The sequence below is a fragment of the Myotis daubentonii genome, chromosome 2, assembly GCF_963259705.1.
Source record: "Myotis daubentonii chromosome 2, mMyoDau2.1, whole genome shotgun sequence".
Classification (NCBI taxonomy): Eukaryota; Metazoa; Chordata; class Mammalia; order Chiroptera; family Vespertilionidae; genus Myotis; species Myotis daubentonii.
In genome coordinates, this window is record NC_081841.1 from 139,411,582 (window position 1) to 139,434,279 (window position 22,698).

At 48.8% G+C, this 22,698-nt stretch overlaps 1 protein-coding gene and 1 non-coding gene across 2 annotated transcripts in view; one reads left to right on the forward strand and one right to left on the reverse strand.

Moving 5' to 3' along the window:
- The window catches only part of CNMD (chondromodulin), a 28,832-nt gene extending 6,685 nt beyond the window's left edge, over positions 1-22,147 (reverse strand). The window contains exons 1-5 of the mRNA XM_059684781.1: positions 21,914-22,147; positions 21,319-21,459; positions 15,134-15,274; positions 8,080-8,193; positions 1,910-2,063 (exon numbers count right to left, since the gene is read on the reverse strand). Coding sequence (XP_059540764.1) covers positions 1,910-2,063; positions 8,080-8,193; positions 15,134-15,274; positions 21,319-21,459; positions 21,914-21,985 — 622 coding nt within the window. The 5' untranslated portion in view covers positions 21,986-22,147. The remainder of the gene's footprint in view (positions 1-1,909; positions 2,064-8,079; positions 8,194-15,133; positions 15,275-21,318; positions 21,460-21,913) is intronic.
- LOC132228909 (U6 spliceosomal RNA) lies at positions 15,469-15,574 on the forward strand. The gene has a single exon (XR_009451516.1). It is a non-coding gene; the product is annotated as a U6 spliceosomal RNA (small nuclear RNA).
- Positions 22,148-22,698: the final 551 nt, after the last annotated feature.

Below are 22,698 nucleotides of genomic sequence, written 5' to 3' on the forward strand. Positions count from 1 at the left end.
TCCCACTGTTCTGGTGTTGGACGTAATGTATGTAATTCTCATATGGATGCTGTGATGATTGAATACTTACAACGTGGTCATGCTGTTGGGCTGGGAGGGGCCACACCACATCTTGGGTGCAGGAAACAAGCCCTTTCCCCAGGAACTCAGGCTGTCAGTCCCTAGCACTGCCAATAGCACCATCTTCCCAACCCGCCCCCCCACGCCCTGTCCTGCTGTGGTTTTACCCTAGCACCTTGCATCTTGCCATATGATTGTCTCATTGTAACTTTGTGTTTATTCCTGTTTCCCCTTGCTAACAACGTAAACTCCCGAGGGCAGGGATCCTTGTTTGTTCTGTTCACCAGTGCATTCCCAGTGCCTGGAACAAGTAAATGGCACATAATAAATATGTCAATAAATGTTTGCTGAATGAATGAGTGAGTGAATGAATGAATGAACTCCCTGGGCAAGAGGCTTGTCCTCGAACAGAAAGTGCTTAGGGAGGGTTATCATCCATGGTAGCAGAGTTGCAGACTTTTGTCCTTGACTGGAAAAGGTGACAAGGTATTGGAGAAGTAGTTCCTGGGTGTGGAAAGCAGGAAGGCCTATTCCATGTAGAGGCAGGTGGGGAATTGAAAGTGAGAACTTGGCCAGTGGCCACAGAATTGTGAGTTAGGGCCACCTACTGGGCAAGAGCAGGATGACAAAAGCAGCTGGCCATTTGGCAGCCCTCTCTCCAGCCCCAACAGTTGGGACAAACACTGCTCATGGTGTTATTTCTTACCGAGCCTGCCTGTGGCCTCAGGGTCCTTCTTAACCCACTCTACCAGGCTGCCATGGCCACTGATGCATAAATTGAATCCTATTTGCCAAGCTCTGGGACAGAATAAGACTTGTGAACGGTAGGATTAAGTCAGCCCTGGCAGAATCAGAAAGAAGTCTGGATTTTCTAAGCCTTGGTGAGGTTTTTAAAAATAAATTGTGGTAAAATGTACACAAAATTTACCATTTAAACCATTTTTTCAGGGTAAAGTTCAGTGGCATAAAGTACATTTACATTGCTATGCAGCCATCTATCTCCAGAATAGTTTTCATCTTGCAAAACTGAAACCCTGCAGCGTTAACAGTAACTGCCCATTTTACCCCCAAGCCTGGTTTCAATGCCTGCACTTTTTCATTATTATTTCCATGCTGCTTTATCTTGATGTTCAATAAAATCTTTTTAGAAAACATATCTCAGCTGTGCTGGAAGAAAGGCCTTTTATCCACACTTGAGCCAGAGCTACAGAGCCGGCCTTTGGGGGGGCCAGAGGGGTGACTGTGGTGGAAATAAAGAGTGAGGACAGCCCTGGGGACAGGAACGAAGGGGACAGAGCCTGGCCTGCGGGGCTCCCCTGCCCTTCCCCACCCGGAAACAGCTGCAAGGTGTGCTCCGACCTCGCTCGGAACCCCAGGGCCCCTCATTTATTTTCATGGAACTTGGAGGCTGACGCTTGAGCCCAGAACTTAAAGAATCCCAACCTCTGCCCACAGCCGCATTTGGCTGTCCCATAATCCTAGGTTTGAACATGATAAAGATTCAGCGTCTCAGTCCACAGATTCTGTGCCTTAGGGGGAAAAAAAGTAAAATTGCGAAGTGCAAACAACTGAGATGGGGCAGAGTGGAAAGAAGTGGGAGCGTCATAAATAGAGACCAGGCCCTGCAGCAGTGTGAGACGCCTGGTCGCTTCCTGCTAACCCTGCTGCCGGCCGCCCTGCAACCTCAGGGCGGCCCTTCCTTCTCTCAGAGCTCTCGGGCCAATGACTGAGACCTGCCTGTGCACCCTGATCCCCCTCCCGTCACAGCTCAGGCCTGTGGAGGGGCTCCCAGGGACCTCACACGGACAGGCAGCCTTCCACGCAGCATGAAGAGACTTGAAAATGTTACCTTTCGGATAAGTTGGTTTAAGCCAGAAAATAGGGAGGTCGCCACAGAGTTCTATGACTTTGGCACTCAAGAAGCTGTTGTCCTTCACGGGCTGGCCTACAGCCACCCAGATAAGAGAACTTTCTTCATACTTAACTGGCATGATCTTGCCTTCCTGTAAGTAAGTGAAAATGAAATGCATTGAGCAAGAAGGCAGTGGAGAGTGGAGCATGCTGAGTATTAAGGTTCACGAGCGGGTAAAAGATTACTTGGCTTTGTAAAAACTTAACGAGAATTCTGGGTGTATGTGTATGCCTGCCTCCCCCCCTCACCCCCCGCCCCAACATACACTTTAAGGTTCTAATCTCTCCTCTTTGTAGCTCTCTCCACAATATTTAGCACCTGCCCCGCCGCACGCCAGCCTGCCTTTGGAAGCTGGAATGTGTGAATATAGAATCCTGAGTAGAAGTGAAAATTACTTGATACCGGCTTTGAGCTTTGGGTTAATCTGATGTTTTTGATCAAAGGTGTTTTTGAGGAAAAGCAATTGAATGGCCCTGGAATCCTACAAAGGCTTGAGGAACGCTCCATTTGGAGTGAAAATTCTTTGGGGTTTTGTACTGAACAACAATGGAAAAAGCAAGCGATTGGTTCTTTAATGTCATCAGTTCAAAGTGTTATTTAACATAAACCATTTCTCCCTTTCCCAGCTCTAACAAAACACATTTCAGATGTTCTTCACATCGAGCACACCACTGAGGTTTCAAAGCTAAGCCCGGCGTTGTCTTCTGCAGCGCGATGCTGGGAAAGGTTTGATAACCCAGGAGACCAATTTATTTTGCCAGGTTGTTCCTTTCATGTATTTATTAGTTTGCAATAGTTTGGAGAAATTAAAATGTTTTCTCTTTATTTTGAGCTGAAAGCAGCACTTCGTTTATGCTTTCTCCCCCAGGCTTATGGCGGCATTAGAACAACTCAGAGTTATTGGAGGAAGCGGCTCGCAGGTAATCTAGTTATTTACCTTAAATTAAATGGCTCCATCCAGGAAATGAATGCTCTTTGGGTGTAATAGCTTTTTAAAGTTATACAAAACTGATGAAAAATTTATAAGAGCAAGCGGTGCATGCATCTACCCCATCATAATCGAAAGTGTGTGGGGAAAAGGTGGGCTGAGGGGATAATGCGTGTAGATGCATCCTACAAGCTAGGAATGCTAAGCAAGCCCATGGCACGGACTGTCAGCTGTCTCCCCAGTCTCCTGTCTCCCTCCCTTTCAGGCAGCACAATCTGCTTTGGTTTGAGGCAGCAGTGTGCCCAGTCCCAGGAGAGACTCTTGCTTCTCAGACCCTCCAAGCTGTGGGCGCCGTGTGAGCAGTTCTGGACAATGAGGGCCACCCAGGAGGGTGTTGGGGCTTTGAAGCCTCTGCTTTCTTTTCTTTTCTTCTTTTTTTAAAAATATGTATTTTATTGATTTTTTACAGATAGGAAGGGAGAGAGATAGAGAGTTAGAAACATCGATCAACTGCCTCCTGCACACTCCCTACTGGGGGTGTGCCTGCAACCGAGGTACATGCCCTTGACTGGAATTGAACCTGGGACCCTTGAGTCTGCAGACTGACGCTCTATCCACTGAGCCAAGCCGGTTAGGGCCAAAAGCCTCTGCTTTCTTGATCAAAGGGAAGTCAAGGTGGTGCTGCTCAGCCTCTCCCTGATGTTCTTACTTGAATGTGTGACTGATGTTTGGAGCTGGAAGGAAAGGCCGAAATAGTCAGAGATGCTGGTCCCTGAGCCTCCACATTGCTTGCTATGGAGCAAACAGATCTTTATTTGTTTCAGTTACTCTGCATGTAGTTTTCTGTTAGTGACAGCCAAACACATTCCTGTGTTACACAAACATTGTCTGAATTTGGTCTTGTCCATCAGAGGATCCACCACACACATTTAACAAATGAAACACAAGAAAAGTAATTCGCTCCTATGGCCTGAGAAGAAAATCAGATGCAGACAAAGATTTAAATGCACACTATTCACCACAGTGAATTATGTATTCAAAAAATTATTTTGGATTATGATTTTAATTGGTTAAAAATTGAAGATAGCCGAACAAACAACTTTTAAAATTATAATCATACTAGTGGCCCAGTGCACGGATTCGTGCACATTGAAAGGAAATTAATTAGATTTGTGCAATAATTACGTTACTGCAAAAAACTATATGTCAAAATAGTATATATATATAATATCCTATATAATAAAAGAGAAACATGCAAATTAACCATCCCTCTGCTATGTTCAAGTCATGCCCACAAGCCACACCCACCAGCCAATCAGGAGCAAGTATGCAAATTAACCCAACTAAGATGACGGCCACAGAGCTGGAGTGAGCAGGAGGCTTGGGTTGTCCCCGGTGATGGAGGAAGCCAAGCTTCCCGCCTGCCCGCCTGCCCGGGGCCGGCCCTCAGCTCCGCTCAAGGCTACAAAGTTTCAATTATAGAAGATAAATAAATCCCAGAATAAAAAGGAGAGGTTGGGAGCTTGGGTCGCTAGGGGGCGTGGCCAGCCTGAAAACGGCCATCAGCCCCTCATCCAGGCTGGCCAGGCACCCCAGCGGGACTCCCCCACCCTGAAGGGGCAGTGGGCAGCCTGAAAACGGTCCTCAGCCCTTCACCCAGGCTGGCCACATCCCCATGGGGTGAGGGTCCCCACTGGGGGGCTTGACCAGCCTGAAAACGGCCCTCAGCCCCTCACTCAGGCTGGCCAGGCACCCCAGCAGGACCCCCACCCTGATCTGGGACACGCTTCAGGTTAAACCAGCCAGCCCCCACCCATTCACCAGGCCTCTGTCCTATATAATAAAAGGGTAATAAGCAAATTGACCCTAATAGCAGAACGACTGGGAATGACTGGTCACTATGACACACACTGACCACCAGGGGGCAGACGCTCAATGCAGGAGCTGCCCCCTGGTGGTCAGTGCGCTCCCACAGGGGGAGCTCTGCTTAGCCACAAGCCAGGCTGATGGCTGCCAGCACAGCGGTGGTGGTGGGAGCCCCTCCCGCCTCCTCAGCAGCACTAAGGATGTCTGACTGCAGCTTAGGCCTGTTCCCTGCTGGCAAGTGGACATCCCCTGAGGGCTCCCGGACTGCCAGAGGGATGTCTGACTGCCAGCTTAGGCCCGATCCCCCGGGGAGTGGGACTAAGCCAGCAGGTGGTCATCCCCTGAGGGGTCCCAGACTGCGAGAGGGCACAGGCCAGGCTGAGGGACACCCCCCCCACCCAAGTGCACAAATTTTTGTGCACCAGGCCTCTAGTAGTATTATAAAATTAAAACATGTGTGTGATTGGCACCAGCAGGAGTTTTATATGTATCACACATGTGTGACTCAACATTTATTTTTAAACTAGAGGCCCAGTGCACGGATTTGTGCACTGGTGGGGTCCCCTAGCCTGCAGGGATCAGGCTGAAACCGGCACTCTGACATCTGCTGAGGGGCCCTGGATTGTGACAGGGTGCAGGCCAGGCCGAGGAACCCCATTGGTGCATGATTGGGGCTGGGGAGGGACTGGGGGAGGGCTCCAGGGCATGTCTGGCCCATCTCGCCCAATCCCAATCAGCTGGACCCCAGCAGCAAGCTAACCTACCAGTTGGAGCATCTGCCCCCTGGTGGTCAGTGCATGTCTATGTATTGGGTAGCTGCTAAGTCTCCTTGAGTTGGTAGAGTGGCCTTGTGTAGTAGGTGTCGTATAGGGCCCAGTGGCTCAGCCTCCCCAGTCACCTGAGGTGGACACTCTTGGTCCACCCCTTTGGGGGTTGTGTGCACAGTCTTGTTGTAGTTGAGCCTTGATTGCTGTTGGTATCACTGGGAGGAATTGACCTCCAGGCCAATTCTCTGTGAGGACCAGCTGCTACTACAGTGGGAGAGCTGCTGTGTAAGAGACACCCTTATGGAGCAGGACTTTCTTCAGTGGGGCTTTGGTGCTCACTGAGTCTGCCCCCTGCGTGTGTTGCTTATGGATCTGAAGAGTTGTAATCTGGTATGGTCTCACACTGACCACTGGGTACACTGGCTCTTGGGTCTCCAAGGAGGTGCAAAGTCAGCCACTGCCTGGGGCCACGCAGCAGGAGCTACAGAGAGATTTGCAGATTCCTCCTCTTTGTATAGGGTTTGGAAGTGACCAGACGAGGTCCAGCTGTGAAGCAAGGCAGGCTGGTGCTGGCGTGGCCTTTGGCCTTCTTTTGATAGATTGGGGCTCCCTGACCCAGCTGCAGCTTGTTTAACAGGTTTTAGGCTGAGAAAGGACAGGCCATTCATATGCAAAAGCCTCTGTGCACAGCTTGGGTGGGGTTGTAAATTGGGTGGGGTGGGGTGGGGTCTCAGGGAATCTCCAGGGCGGAGCAAACAGCAATAGCTGCCAGTCAGCCCTGCACTGGGGAGGTCCCAGCACAGGAACAATGACTGCTGTGAGCACCTCCATCTGGAAGAAAGCCACCCCTGCTTTCCTGCTCCGATGCCAGACAGTCCAGTTTCTCTCAGTATGTATCTGGGTTCTCCAGAATCTCGCCTGGCGCTGGAGCTCAGAGCAAGCGTGAGCTTATATCTCTCTCCGATTAAAAAAGCAAAAATTGTTTTAAAAAAACCCAGAATATGTACTTCAAATGTACAGCTGGGGGTCTGGTGCTTGTGGAAGGCAGCAGAGCATGGGTTCCATGTCCCCTGGGGATGCTGCCAAGGATTAGTCACCACAGGCTTTCTGACAGAAACGGAGAGGTCTAAGGGAACGGCAGTGCAGTAAGAGAAGTTCAAAGGCAGAACAAAGGTCCTGGTGTCACTGTTACGCTGGGCCCTGGGAGTTTGCAGTGGGAGCACAGCCTTCTGCTGGGGCGGGGGGGGGGGGGGGGGGGGGGGGGACGGCTCCTGAGGGCCCACGGGGCAGCTCGGAGGGAGGGACTGAGCCATGAAGGCCCGGCACCACCTCACAGAACGAATGGCTGGGGACACTGGGAGTAGGAAAGAAAACGGAGGACACGCTAACGAGCTTTAAACCTCACTGGTTTGTTTTGCGCTTTTGTTTTGTTCTGTGTTCTGCGATACCTTCCGCTGCTGCTCCTCGGAGGGCAAGCAGCCGGCCAGTCTCCAGGCACTTTGCTTACCCTTGTTTTTCCTCTTTTGCCTGAGGGAGCTGGTGCTGGCTCCCCCCTCTCAGGGAGACTGGGAGGACCAAAGGTAATCATAATAAAATTAACAATGATAGCAGCAACCACCTATTCATTATCTAGTAGTTCTAGGGCTGTGGGGACGGCATGTGTGCCCCTGGTTTGTAGATGACAGAACAGGCTCACAGAGGTGAAGCCACAGCCACAGCAGTGTCAGAGCCGGATGTGAACCTACATTTTTCGGGTGCCAAAGTCCATGTGTGTTCCACCAGACGCTGCCACAACTCAAATGGAAGACAATAACGAATGTGACCACTTTGTAAACCCTGAAGTATCAAATAAATGTTAGCTATTATTGTTAAATGTGACTTTAGAACGCTGTGTGCAATCCTTAAAATAAATGTTTATAAAATCAAGCTCAAAGGCAAGCTATTAATAACAAATGGGAGAGTTATGTTTTTAAAAAACCTCACAAATTTGACACATAGAAAAGAAATTCGATACATGATGGTCTAGCTTCATTGGTTGAACTTGAACCAACGGGAAGAAGTTGTGGGGGAGCCATCTCAGCTCAAAACGGTTGGAACCAACTCCCAGGAAGTTGCCTGACACACAGGTAAGGGAGCGAGATGCCTCGCGGCTGCTTTCCCCACAGAGGCTGGGGCATCAACTGTTGGGATTTTCAGAGGAACGAGGCCCCTCTGATGAAGAAAGAGTCTAACACGCCAGGTCCTTTATGTTTTCTTGATCACTGATTGGATAGTTCCCTATCATCTGGCAAATACGGGCCATGTGAAAACATCCCCGTTAAGCACTTTAAAATACGATTTTCCAAAACCACTAACTATGCTACATCATGTAAGAATGACCACTTAGAACCAACCAGGAGGACTAGAATAGTTTCAGTTCCTTTGGCAGAGAAGAGCTAGAATTTATGTTGTGGTCTCAAACCTATCGAGGGACCGGGGACAGAAAGGGTTGTGCCTTTAAGCCACACCTGCCAAGCCCATCGGCTGCCCGGGCCGCGGGTACCCACCAGTTCGGAGGCGATGCTCTGCTTGGCCACAGCGCCCACCTCAGGAAGGCGCGCCTTCACCTGCGCTTTGATGTAGCACTTCTCTCCTCCTGCAAAACGGATTCCCGTGATACCCTAGGAAAGGAGATAAAAGTTGATCCATCCATTTATCCACCTGTACATTTCTTCAATGTATTGCGTGTCTACAGCGCGCCAGGCATTGTTCCAGGAACTGGGTATAGGGATGAACAAAAGGGATGGACGCTTTGCCCTCATGGAGTGTAACTCTTAGCGTTCTTAACCAAATATAGGAAACTGAGACAGTCAGGTGGTAAGTGCTGTGGAGAAAATAAAGCAGGTGTGAGAGAGGAATGGCCAGATGGGCTCTTGTCAGTGGGGTCCGGGAGGCCTCCCCAGGGGCGGCATTAGAGCTGAGATGGAGTATGTGAGTTGCTCTATCTTTCCCTCAAGCTCAGGTGAAAGGCCATCCTTTCTATGCAGCTCTCTCCGACCATCCCAGGCTAAGGGGGCTCCTTTGCCTCTGACTTCCGTGGGCCCCCCGGCCCCCACGTCTTTACCCCTCCCTTGGCGCTTAGTTCTCAGTGCCTGTATGGTAGCTCCTTGTCAATGTCATCTCAGGTATAAGCTTCTTGAGATCGCTATCTGAATCTTAGCTCTTTCTTTTGGGCGATTTCACAAAGATTCTCAAAAGATATTGGTCCAGTGAATTAATTCCACAAATTCAGATGTTTCCTAAGTTACCAAGCCCGGAGTAAATAGTAAAGGTTTCTACAACACCAGGGGCTGAGCGAGCTTTGCTGCTAGACCTTACCCAAGGACGCGGATGTTTGTTTTGTCCCCTGTGAGATATAAACAGTGTCTCCTCGGCTGCCTGGGGACCGGCCTCGGGGGCGCCTCAGCCCAGGCTCGTCTGGGCTGACAGCAGCGCTCACTCCCCTGGAGCCCATGGGGCAGCTCAGCGCTGTCCCCAGGGTGCTGGCTTTCCCCTGCTGTCAACTTCAGGATTAGCGAGTGGCCAGAACAGCATTAAAGGGCTACACATTTTTGCCATAATAATGTAGACACCAACCCAAATCTGCACATCTCAGTATCCTGCTGAGTTGAGACAAATGCCAGGAAGATAAGAACTTGTTCCAATGTCAGTGCCAGGGAGTGGGGGGCAGATCAGCATTGAGGAATCCAGGGGTCCTGGCTCAGGATCCAGCGGTCTCCAATGAGGAGAGAAGCTGAGTGGAAGTCATGCGTGAGAATATTCATGGGAAGTGACACCACGTGTCATCTCAGAGCCAGGGGCCCCACAGACGCTGGTAGGTGGCGCACCGGAGAACAGAGAAGGAAAGGCTCACGCTTCCTATGGCTCCTCACGGGTTTGCCTTGGGGCCTAATTGGCCATGTACACACACGGAACACATGTCCCTCGTTTCTCCCAGCATCACCTCTCACCCAGAGGTGGCGGCCTGATGCCCGCTTGACAGAGGCTGACCGCAGAGGTTTCCGACTCACTGCACCCAAGTCACCTGGAGAGAATTTAAACACACAGGTGCCTGGGCCTCTCCCCAGAGATGCCCATTTAATTGGCCGGGATGTGCGCAGACCCTGGTGTGCTTACAAGTTCCCCACGTGCTGACCAGGTGCAGGCCAGGCTGCGGACCACCTGTTCAGGGGGGAGGAACGCGTTCAGGGGAATGAAGTTTTAAGTGACTGATGTCCACGTCACCCCCAGATTCATATGTTGGAACCTAACCCCCCATGTGGCGGTATCTGGACGTGGTGTATTTGGGAGGTGAGGCCCCCGTGAGTGGGATTCGGGCCCTTATAAAAGGGACCTGCTCTGTGAGGACACAGTGAGAAAGAGGACCCAGAAACCAGGCCCTCACTAGACACCCAATCTGCTGGCGCCTTAATCTTGCACTTCCCAGCCTCCAGAACTGTGAGAAACACTTCTCTGTGTAGAAGTCACCGTCTGGGGCATTTGTTACAGCCGCTCCAATGGCCTGGGACACAGCCTGTGGATCCCCGTTTCTCCTGTACCCGTTGCTCCCAAACTTTCCCTTGCACCCATCTCACTAGGAGGCCTTGTTCCATGAAACAGTGTTGGGCCCCACCCCCGAACTGAGTCAGTCAGTCTGTCAGGAGTGGGGTTCACCTTGGCGTTTCTAACAAGCTCTTGGGTGCTGCTGCCGTGGCCTACGGAACACACCCTGAGAGCTGCTGCTCTCCCGGGCCTGCCCTGAAGTCTACTGCTCTGATTCTGCATGCAAAGCTGGGCGCCGGGTTTGAAAGACAGAAGGCAGGGGAGGGCGAGAGCTGCCACACGTGTCCTCTCAACTAGAAACCCTCATGTCCTCTGAATGGGAGATAGGCCATACGAGACACCATATAACCACTGCCATGTCCCCAAAGGAGAGAGCTGATTCTACTGAAGGATTCCAGCCTGGGCTGTGAGTGAGCGTTGAGTAAGTTCTGACGGTCTGCACTGGGCACGAGAACTGAGTGCCCCAGGGAGGGCTCTGTGGGAGGGAACTCACACACAATAACCACACGTCTAGCTACAAATCCTCATCAAGCAGCCAGATATCATAAGAGAGTAAACAGAGGGAATGGAAAAGCACAAGAAAGCCAAGCAAACCTTTTGTTTTTGCAAAAAATAAGACTGGTGATAATGAAGAAATTTGCTAACAAAGACAATGAGTGAAGAGTCCAATGACCTAACCTCACTTTATTCTCAACCAGAGATATGTCTATTGATTTTAGGGAGAGGAAGGGAGGGAGACAGAGAGGCAGGGAGGGAGAAACATTGATGTGAGAAACATTGATCTGCTGCCTCCTGTACGTGCCCCAACTGGGAATCAAACCCGGAACCTTCTGGTACACAGGATGATGCTCCAACCAAGTGAGCCACCCAGCCAGGGCTGACCTAACATTCTTTTATCAAAAGTCAGGTAATCTCATGTTAGCCGCATATTTTTTCTTTCTAGGGGATCTCATCTATTTCTGTGGCTTAAACCAGAAGTTCCCAAGTTGGGCACGGGGTCCTAGCCCAAGGGACACTACAGAAGTCTAGGCCTTCAGTGGACATGGCCCAGGGATGCTGGTCCGCCGGCACAGCCCCAGAAGGTCCTGAAGAACTAGCTGCCTTGGGTCCTGGTGAAAACCTGATTGGACGTATCTGTGCCTAGAACCTACCACAGTTTTACACATAAACACAAAGTGATTTTTGACATAGTTTTAATGTACAATAGCTTTCCTAGGAACGCAATTACTGTGAAAATAGAGAGAAAATGGTATTTTTGTTCACAGTTGGAGAAGATTGCCTGGTATTTAATCTGCCAGCACACATTTTTCAGCCGCGGTAGTGACAGTGATTCAACTGTCAGAACAGAAACATGACTTCCATTTTCTTTTTTCTTTATTTTATCATTGGGGGCCATAATGATTTTTGAATAAAACCTGGTAGGTAGTTTATCTTTGATTCTCCTCTAGCTTTTTAAATAAAAATTTCCAATATCACTCAGTTAAAAGAATTGTATAGTGAACGCCCATATTTACTACCTTGATTTCTAACCGAGATCTTGGTTACATAAACAAGGCCTGAGAAGACTGGTGTAAACCAACAGCACCGATGATGTTGAGGATCTAACTTTCTAGAACTGAACTCACCAGCAATGAACTAACCAGCATTTGTGTCCGCAGGGCATTGACGAAGATGCCCTGACTAACTGGCCAGGCTCCTGAGTCCTCCTTGTGACTGAGTTGACCTTGGGCTCTGTCTTGGCCTGCTCATTCCAATTTTTGCCAGATTCCTGCTGAGTCAGCCTTGGTCTGAGCACCCTTGATATCTGATTAGCCTGGCCTGCCTTTAGCAAAAAATCCTGTTAGGTCAGTTTAGTAAAGAATTACTCCACCTCTTAGTAATTTTCCATCTACCAACACTCCCACTCTGGCTGTAAATCCGATTTTGCTATATTGTGTTTAGAGCTGAGCCCAGTCCCTCTCCTCTACTACAAACCCCACAGCAGTAGCTCTCCTTGAATAAAACCTGCCTCACCTTCTCTAACAAATGTCCTGAGTCACTTTTTCTTAAACAGCGCAGAACCTGCAGCCCTCTGTTCCATGCTGCTCCCTCTCAGGACGTTCTTTTTACCATCAGTTCTACTAAAATCCCGGGGGGGTCCTGGGTTAGCAGGGGAAGCGTTCACTTACAACTCAGAACCTTTTCCAATCTGGCCCCACCTGCATCCCATCTGCTCACATTGGGCTACTTAGAACTCCAGGGCAGGCCTGTGGATTTGGATTCAGTGTTCTTTCCAAGGCCTGGCCCTCCTTTTCTGCAGGTTGAGATCCTAATCATTCTTCAAGACCTGGTTCACCTGTCGCCCCCTCTGTAAAGCCTGGTCAGCAGTGATTGCCTCCCCTCTGCTCTCCACGGCTCTCTGCTCCCCGCTCAGTCAGTGCGCTTCCCTGGCTGACCTGCGCCACCGCCACCTCCGTGTGGGTGTCTGCCTCCTGGGCTTGACTGCGAGGTCTTTGAAGCGGGGAACAAATGTCAGTCAGCTCTGCATCCCCGATGCTTATCACTGTCCCTTGCACCCAGTAGGTCCCAATAAATGCTTCGTGATTTTGGTTTAAAATATAGGGGAATTATGCAGGTACCATAGTGGTGGATTCATGTGTTTTCAAAAGTCCAGGTTTGCCCTGGATATTGTGGATCAGTGGATAGAGCGTCGGCCAGCACACCATAGGGTCTCATGTTTGATTCCCATTCAAGGGCACGAACCTAGGTTGCAGGTTGATCCCTGGCCCCTGTTGGGTGTGTGAAGGAGGCAACCAATCAATGTGTCTCTCTCACATCTGTGTCTCTGTCCCATCTCTCTCTCTCTCTCTCTCTCTCTCTCTCTCTCTCTCTCTCTCTCTCTCAATCCCTCCCACTCCATCCCTTCCACTCTCTCTAAAAATCAATGGAAAAAATATCTTCAGGTGAGGATTAACTACAACAACAAAAAGTCCAGGCTTATTTAAACTCAGAAGAGGTTCTATCCATCACAAAAATGTGCTACTCACCAGTTCTGACTTAGAGAAATGTGGAAGCTATCCAACAGAATCGATCAGTTTATAAAATATGTTTGGTCCTTTTGGCCCAGGAGAACAAAACACATCGATACCATTATTAGAACCAAAGGACTAGAAAACAGAGATGTAGATTTTGGATTAAAATATTTTAAACGTCTACTCCTGATATCTACACATTTTGATAGAGATGGATCCCTTTTTATTCAGCTATGCAGCTACCTTTGCATATCTTGGTATTGTGGCACATCATAGGCATTCATAGGTATTCTATATTGAATGATGTGTGTGGGGGAGTCACACTTTATAATTTTATATTGAGTAATAGAAAGAAAAATGCTGTTACCTTGTCCTGCGTCTTGCAGTAAAAGCCTTTAATAGGTCCAGAGAAATTAACCCTGTGCACTGACTAGAACCAACCGCAAAGCTGTGACTGAACGAGGTGCAGCTGGGCCCATACGGCTGCGGCGCCGTCCCAGGGCAGAGCCGCCTGAACACAGCCAGAGCTTCTTGTTATCAAATAATGTCTAACCTCACCAGGGCTCTAATGCGGCATCTGTTTGATATTCAAAAGGGCCTGTGAAGTGTGTTTTGGTATCGACAAGGGGAGTTCTTTCATTCCGATGAAAATCACCTCTAGTTTTCCTCACCAATCAGAAGATGGAGGTTGGTGAGATGTTTGTGGGCCGATAAATGATCAGAAGAGACATTATTTTTTCAAGAGCCTTTTCTTCATTACGAAGACTCACCTACTCCAGCTGCAGGTTTAACAGGAGAGCACAAATAGCGGTGCTGCTTCCTTACCTTAGAACGTGAAAGAGAATATGGTATTTATGTTGGCAAACAGAAAAGTCGGCCTGCAGTGACACACTGGTTTGCAGATGGTCATTGAAGCATTGATGCTTAGCTTAGTGTCTCAAATTGCCTGTAAGCCGAATTTTTGAAAACAAATGTGGCTGACTTTTTCAAGAGACCAGAATATGCTATCTGTAATAGGCAGCAGTCAGAAAATATATGATGTAATAGGGGAATTTCTCCATGCTAATTTTCTAGATTAAGCAGGAAAACTACAAAATTGAGAAAGGCATAGGCTAGGCCCTACCTGTATTTGATGATTAGGTCATTAAAATCTCCCTCCTCTCCCATCAGCAGATGAGTGGATTAGAAAACTATGGTACATCTACACAATGGAATACTACGCTGCTATAAAAAAAGAAGGAATTCTTACCATTTGCAGCAGCATGGATGGAACTGGAGAGCATTATGCTAAGTGAAATAAGTCAGGCAGTGAAAGAAAAATACCACATGATCTCACTCACTTATGGATAATAAAGAACATTATAACCTAATGAACAAAAAGATAGATACAGAGGCAGAGAAGCATCGAACAGACTGTCAAAGTACAGCGGGAAGGCTGGAGAGTTTTGGGGGGGCGGGTAAGCGATCAGTCAAAGGACTTATATGCATGCATATAAGCATAACCAATGGACACAAGACACTGGGGTGGGGTGGGGTGAGGGCATGTGCCGGGGGGTGGGGGAGGCCGGGGGAAGGTCAATGGGGAAGTAAGGGAGACATGTGTACTACTATTTGTAATACTTTAAACAAGAAAATAAAATTTAAAAAATAAAAATAAAATAAAATCTCCCTCCTCTCTGTAAGTTCAAAAAAAGAGTTTGCCCTCTTGGATAGTGTGAGTACTTTATTCACCGTGTTGTGGATAACTGCTTGGAAAGAAAATAGGTCTTGCACATGTTTCTGCCAAGACTTCATATAGTTCCAAGAACTGTTCTTTCGATGCCAAAGTGTTGTGGTTTTTTTTTTTTTCATTTTGAAAATATTAAAGCCAAAGAGCAGTCCTTTCTCAGAGAGAATCTGCCATGAGAACCGGTGACCGTTGGGATGTGTGTGAGAGATGCTTCTCCCTGGATGGGAAAAGCCCCCAGGCTGCCTGGCCAAACTCTCTAAATGCATGAAATATACTTACATTCTGGAAATCATTGACTTCAATGGCCTCTTCAGCTCCACTCCCCATCTTAAAGGTTTCCAGGTTGTTCCCAGCATCTATTTCCATTGACCCATCTTGTAATTTCCCATTGATGCTCATGGTGTAATGGACATTGTAAATCTGGAAGTGAACAGACTAGTGAGCTTTCCTTTTACAGCAACTCAGGGATTATCTCTGGACCTGCAGTAAATGAGTAGCTTTCACATTTGTCAGAGATACACTGAATCACCCTTGAGAGTAATATATTTGTATATGAGAACTTACCTACATACCAATCATTTAATACAATGATTTCTTTAAGAACACCTTAAAAAGTGCTTGCTTCTGCAGCACATATACTAAAATTGGAATGATACAGAGAAGGTTAGCATGCCCCTAAGCAAGGATGACATGCAAATTTGGGAAGCAAATTCCATATTTTAAAAAAAATGGAGAACACCTTTTAAAAAAAGTAAAACCTTTGGCAGTCTGCAATAGAAATTCAGATACCTCGGTGATTCGCAACTTTGGCTCTGCGTAGATGCATCTGAGTAGAATCTCCAGCTTCCATGCCTGGGTTCCTTCGGACCAGTCAAATCAGAATCTACAGGTTTAGGGCTTGGACACAGATCTTTCTTTTTTTAAAGGAAATTCCACCATGCAGCTAGAGTTGATGGGTAAATGGAAATGGATGAGGTAGAAGGTTAACTGGGCTATTAACTGAACAAGTCTGCAGAGGGCACCTCAATTTGAAAGTTTAAAAAAATCTTTTGGTTAAGATTTGGCATGGAATGTGGTATAGGGGAAGGACTTCAGACCAGACTGGGATTGCCGCATATCGAGCAGCATCTGCAGAGAGCAAGGTCAGTGTGCACAACTGTTTCAGCTCAAAATGGGAGTGACTCATTTTAATGACTCGACGGTGCGGGCGTATGGGGTTGTAGGGCGTTTTGTTATAAGACATGTGGGGGGAAAGGGGAAGGCGTGGCACTGTAGATGGGCACTGGTCCAGGAATCAGAAAGACAGGTGGCCACGCCACTCATCCCTGACGCTTGGGAGTCGCCTGGAGTGTAAAATGAAGAGGTTGGACCTCATAGGTGGTTTTTCATTTATGACTTTAAAGCTCCGATGTTTCACAGAGGGTGGCAGAGCAGGTGGGACTGTGAGTCCACTTTCTTCCCACCCACCTACAATTTAAGCAGAGCCACTTGGCTTCTGTTTTATGTGCTGGATTTCTGAGTAAAATCTTTTTTTAAAAAAATATATACTTTATTGATTTTTTTACAGAGAGGAAGGGAGAGGGATAGAGAGTTAGGAACATCGATGAGAGAGAAACATCGATCAGCTGCCTCCTGCACACCCCCTACTGGGGATGTGCCCGCAACCAAGGTACATGCCCTTGACCGGAATTGAACCTGGGACCCCTCAGTCCCCAGGCCGATGCTCTATCCAGTGAGCCAAACCAGCTAAGGCCTGAGTAAAATCTTAAGAAAAATTCTGCCATTAAAATTTTTTAAAAAAAGTTTACCACTAAATTAGATGATCCCAAGGGCTCTCTTGGTTTAGATGTCTTGGCAGTACACTACTTTAAAAAATAATTCCTGCTCAGTGTGCTGCTGACTGCTAGAATGTTCTCTGAGTTGTGGAATAGTAGGTGGGTTTCTTTTCTTCTTTCTTACTTTTTCTGACTTAGAGGCATATATATGCATATATATTTTATATATAATGTAGCTCTTATATGATACTAGAGGCCCAGTGCATGAAATTCATGCACGGTGTGGTCCCTAGGCCTGGCCGGCAACTGAAGTTCGAGCGTCTGGCATGGAAGGGCAGGTCCCCGCTGACCTCTGGGCTTGCACCTGCTTTGGCCTGGCACTGCCCGCTCACCTGCTCCTCCATCCCGCCACAGTCCTGCTCTCCTTGGGGCCCATCAGGGCCAGCAGTGCCTCCACTGCCGCCCGCTGCCAGTGCCTTGTCGGGGATGCCTGCCATGTTCCCTGCCGCCCCCTGGTGGTCAGTGCACGTCATAGCGGGTGGTTGAATGACCGCCAGAGGGGACAATTTGCATATTAGGCTTTTATTATATAGGATGTAATATATAAATTCTTTAAAAGGGGAAGGAATGAGAACTGATGAAAGACATTTGCTACTTAGTGTCAGGAGGTCATTACCACAAATAGCTCAGATTCAATTCAAGTCTGATTTTCTTTCTCCTTATGAAGAATGACTGCTACATGAACAAACACTGGGAAAGGAAGTGCTGTTATTGGATCATTACTTGTAGAAAACTCATTATTACAAGACCCACAGGGCATGCTTTTATTTTATCAGTAGAGATGCAGAGATGGCTTTGCTAGCCTGTGGCCTTCCAGGCCGCAGCTTTCATTCAGCAGAACAGAAGCTACTGCATGCTAGCTAGCTCCACCATGGCTCCGCGCCCCTCCTCCCTCTTCCTGAGCCACCCTCCCTGCAGCGCAGGGTCTCCCAGGCTGGCCCGAGGAGAGAGCCACTTCCTGGGGTTCTGATTTAGTGCAGCTGGAGCAGAGCCCACCAGCCTGGTTTAACTTTGCGGCTCAGGTGGCCCGTGTGGGAAACCTGCTTTCTCTGGCTGAGCCAGTGCTTTCTTGAGGTTCAGACAGCAGACTGTCCTGTCCCTGTGCTCTCTGAGCAGCTACTGTTCATGTGGGCCAATTACGACTGTCAGAAGGAGCAGGCAGATAGCACTGTGAGTTCCTGCTGGCACGGCGTCCTTCACTCAGGCACCAGGAGGCTCTTTCTCTGGAAAGCATTGCACATAAGCTTTCACTAGGGAAGCAATGCAACACTTAAGAAATCAATGATGTCCACCTTTTAGCAGGTCTGAAGGAGACAAGATTCGACACTAGAAGAATGGCTTGTGGTCGTAAATTTCACTTCCCTCCACCACCACCACCTGTCCTCACCTTCCTCCCAGCAAAAGCTTCCTGACCAAGCACAGGCATTGCATCCTTTTTCCTGCATCCAGTCCATCCTTTATGCACAGCCCACAGCCTGCGTGGGGCTCAGCAAGAGGTCTGTGCCCCTGAGGCTATGGGGCAGTGGTGGTAAACAGTCTGAAATTATTTCCAAAGTACTGGGCCCCGAGCTCAGAAGGAGGCTGGGCTGATGGAGCAGTAATCACATTATTTCCTCTAAACTGATGGAGCTGCTGGCACCTAAGGCTATTTCTATCCAAGTACAATGAAGTTTATTATTTGCCAAAATTCTGCTCGATATGGTGCCTTTTGCAGCCAAGGATACTTGCTAATGAGTTTCTAATAAAGCCTGGCTTCTCTGAGATTAATTACATAATGTTTAGGTCAGTGTCTAGAAAAATCGGCCTGAGAAGAAAGGCCCCCAGCAATGATCTCACACCCTATCACACAGGGTAGGGTTGTCAGCTATCTCATATTGGTCGGAATATCCCATATTCCAATGCCTCGTTCTACGTACAATAATGTTCTATGTCTGAAACATGGCCTCAGTATTTGAGCCTAGACATTTGTCCCCAATTATTAGCACTCGGATGCTTCATAGTCTTCCAGCTATGAAGGTACTTCAAGTAAACCTGTCCTCCTGGGATTTACCCATATGAAAGGGATAGGAGGTGAATTACAGCTGGTTAAGTCAAAATGGAAGAGCAGCCCTAGCCAGTTTGGCCAGTGTATAGAGTGTTGACCTGCGGACTGAAGGGTCCTGGGTTCAATCCGTGGTCAGGGCAACATGTCTGGGTTGCAAGCTCTATTCCTTGTAGGGGGTGTGCAGGAGGCAGCCAATCGATGATTCTCTCTCATCATTGATGATTCTATCTCTCCCTCTCCCTTCTCTGAAATCAATAAGAACATACGTTAAAAACAAAATAGAAGAGCAGAGCTACAGATCATCCTCAAAGACTGCGTAGTCCATTTGGTTGGGGGTGTCTTTCTGTTTGACAGAGACTTGCCTTTGTTTATTATGTTTTGATTGGACTACTTAGATTTGTGATCAGGGAAAGCAGACCTGTGCATGTGCTGGGCAGAGATGGTGCCAAATTTGCTGTATTTAGTTATTTCATGATTTGCTTTTCAGACTTAAGTAATCTGTATAAGCATCGAATATTTTGGGAGTAAAAAACAAAACAAAAGAAAACAAACTACCGCAGTGTTCTTCATTCTCCTGCCTGTCTAGGAAATAGCAATAACTTTGATTGTTGGCAATAAAATGTGATACACTATTCCTCTGTATTCTTAGAATTTAATACTGCTCTCTTGAACCAGATAATCAACCGTCTTGCAAGAAAGTAAAAGATATGAAAAAAAGGAGCCCACGCTATTCAGTAAGATCTTTCAATCTCTCTTTTTAGAAGCTTGTCAGTTAGCTGTGTTTGCCTTGAATAATTAAAAGCCAAATAATATTCATTTACATATATTACATGACCAAAAGCTTTACCAAAAAAATAAAAATAAATAAAACCACAAAAAAAAAAAAAATCCCAAAGCTATTTTTATCTCCAAGTGACCTGTAGCATTGAGGTTTTGTCATCTAAAAGATAGCATCTACATTCAAATACCATACAATTTCCCAAGGGATGACAATCTAAACTCTGCTATTAATGGAGATGCAGATATTGAAATTGTTCCCATGTTTAGTTGCTGCTTTCAAATATGAGCATCTGGCCCAGCTTCCATATTTAAAATACAAATACATTAAGGCACTTTTCAAATATACACAAAATACTGTGCAATTCTGATCTTACAAATCGATGCTTGTAAATTTGATATAGTCTCTAAAACAGACTCGGCGCTAAATGGCATGCTTATCTACATTAGGCATTTGAGTTAAAAATACAAATTAGGCAGCGACTGCAGAAGATGTGTGTAAAATGGTTGAATTGCTTTCAGCACCATTTTCTCTAAGTACTGGGATTCGTTCACGCTTTAAATTTCATGGTGGGAGAGAGGGGGGAACAGCAGTCACAGATCCTCCGAGGGCGATGATTAAGAAACTGCCCTTTGTGTGGATCCCAGAGATGGAATTCTTTCCCATTAGTCCAATAAGCTTCTGCCAGCCCTGGGAAATGGTCATCGAGATAAAATGCCCCCTTTCCGTAGGTGAACAAAATTCAGGCTGTTTAAACACACTGTAACTCTGCCCCGTCAAGTTAGAAGCACCTTTTATGCTCCTCGAGGGCCCCTGGAGCTTTAAAATAAATAGTTGCAAACAAAGAAAGTAGGACAGCAGTGCGTGAAACAGTCACCATTAAAACACACGTGACTAGGCCAGTAGGCCAGAATGGATTTTTAAAGAGATTTGCCACTTTTAAGGAAGTTACACATCACCCTTCCCCCTCCCCCAGAGCAGGGTGGAAAAGCGCATTACCGAATAGGACACACTTAAAGAAATAAGCAAACAAACAGAAACTCCTGGAAGGTCAAGTTCGTTCCCACCACTGGCCTTCACTATCTTTGTCCCAGGTTCTTAAATTCCCAGCCTTTCTCAGCCGAGAGAGGCTGTTCCATCTTTCCCCTGAGGATGTTAACCGAGGCCAGAGGATGACGGGCCTTATCCAAGGTCACACACTGCCCAGTGGAAGCGCCAGCCTGTTCTGCAGAAAAGGGTTTTCCTGGAACCGTCCCATACTTTCCCCCTCTACTCCGCTACTCTACGTTTTAATATTGCCCCTTACAGCCCTGACTTCTTTTCTGCAAAGTGTCCTAAGAGCAGAAAGCAGCGCGGTGGCCTTGGAAGGAAGAAGGCAGAGGTGCCCGGGAAGCCCCGCAGTGGTTCTCAACCTGTGGGTCGCGACCCCTTTGGGGGTCGAACTACGCTTTCATAGGGGTCGCCTATGACCATCGGAAAACACATATATAATTACATATTGTTTTTGTGATTAATCACTATGTTTTAATTATGTTCAGTTTGTAACAATGAAATTAGGGGTCACCACAACATGAGGAGCTGTATTAAAGGGTCGCGGCATTAGGAAGGTTGAGAACCACTGCTAGAGGAAAGCAAATGCTGAGCAGGAGGCCTGTCAGCCGCCCAGTGCCCCCCCCCCCCCCCCCAGCGCGGTCCGGCGCTCTGGCGCCACCTAGCGGGGATCATGCGTGTGACAGGGAGGACCCCACCACCCCGCGCGCCTCGGGGTCCTGCGCGCCTCCTGCCCTGAGCGCCCTCCCCGACTTACGTGATTGTCACTCCCCTTCCAGAAGTAAAAGGCCCCGATGGCCCCGAAGAGCAGCAGCACCGCCCCCGAAATGAGGACCACAGCTCCGACCTTGAGCAGCCGCGTGGGGCTGGAGGGCTTCACGGTCACCGTAGCGTACGCCTGCGGGCGGGGACGGAGGGGTCGGATCCCACCTGCGCCGCCCGCACCGGAGATCCCGGAGCAGCGCCCCCGGAGGAGAGGGAGTGGGGGTGGGGGACAGCTCGCCCTGAGCTCCTCCCGGCGCCCTCCTTCGCGGCGCTCCCTCTCGGGCTCCCTGGCACTCAGGCGTGGATGCCCGAGAAGCAAACTTTTCGCGGCGCAGGGCCACCACCCGGTTGATCTGCACTCGCCACCGGCCACAGGACGCCCCCTCCTGACACCCTTTCCCCCTCCCCGTCACACCTGTCTGTGGACCCGGTGACCCCCGCACACACACACGCTCGCGTGGGGCGTCACCATCCACATTTGGGCGCCCACCTTGCTCCCACCCCCCACATTCGGTGGCACAAATCCCTGACGCCCTTACCCTGCAAGTGGACTAACCCGCAGCTGGGCTGGGACCCCAGGTACTCACCGGGGGGCTGCAAAACTCGACGTCGTCAGGCCCTCCCAGGGCGATGGGAACTTTGTCCGAGTTCTCCGTCATGGCTGCGGCCACAGGAGGAGACACTGTGAGGCTGGCGCACGCCCTGGGCTCTGTCCGGCTGCCCCGACGTGCAGGGCTTTTCAACTCCCCACACGCGCGCACACGGCGCCCCGGTCCGCCCGGGACAGCCCAGCGGTGCCCACCCCTTCCAGGGCCTCCCCCCTCCCCCGTTTCCTCTCCCGGCCCGGGCAGCTGTGAGAGCCCGTCCCTGCATTCAGGACACACCTTCTCTCTTTCTTGTCTACTGACCCTCTCCCCCGCCCCCAAACAACCACATCCTAGCAAACCAGAATGTGTCACGGGTGGGGGTGGGGATGGGGGTTAGGCGGGTGCTTAGACCAGGATGCCGAGTCCTGCCTGCGCTGCCACGAAATGCTAAGTTGCCAGGGCTCCGTGGTGCACCTGGCTGGAGGCCTGTCCTTGCACCGGTGTTGGGAAGCCAGCGGAACAGGACAGAGAGGAGAGCAGGGTCCTGCAGGTGAACAGGGGCACTGGCCAGTTTGCCAGGTTTACACCAGCCTGGAATGGCTGGATGGCCCCTGGGATTAGCACATCTTAGAGATGGCCCCTGGTCACCAGTTTCTCTAGGAGGTTTAGGGGAGGGTACAGCAGCAGCAAAACTGGGGGCCAGGCAGAGGGAAGGAGTGGGGAGACCAGAATAGAGTGCATGCTGGTTGGTTGTCTAAGTTTAACAAATAACAATGGCAGAACCC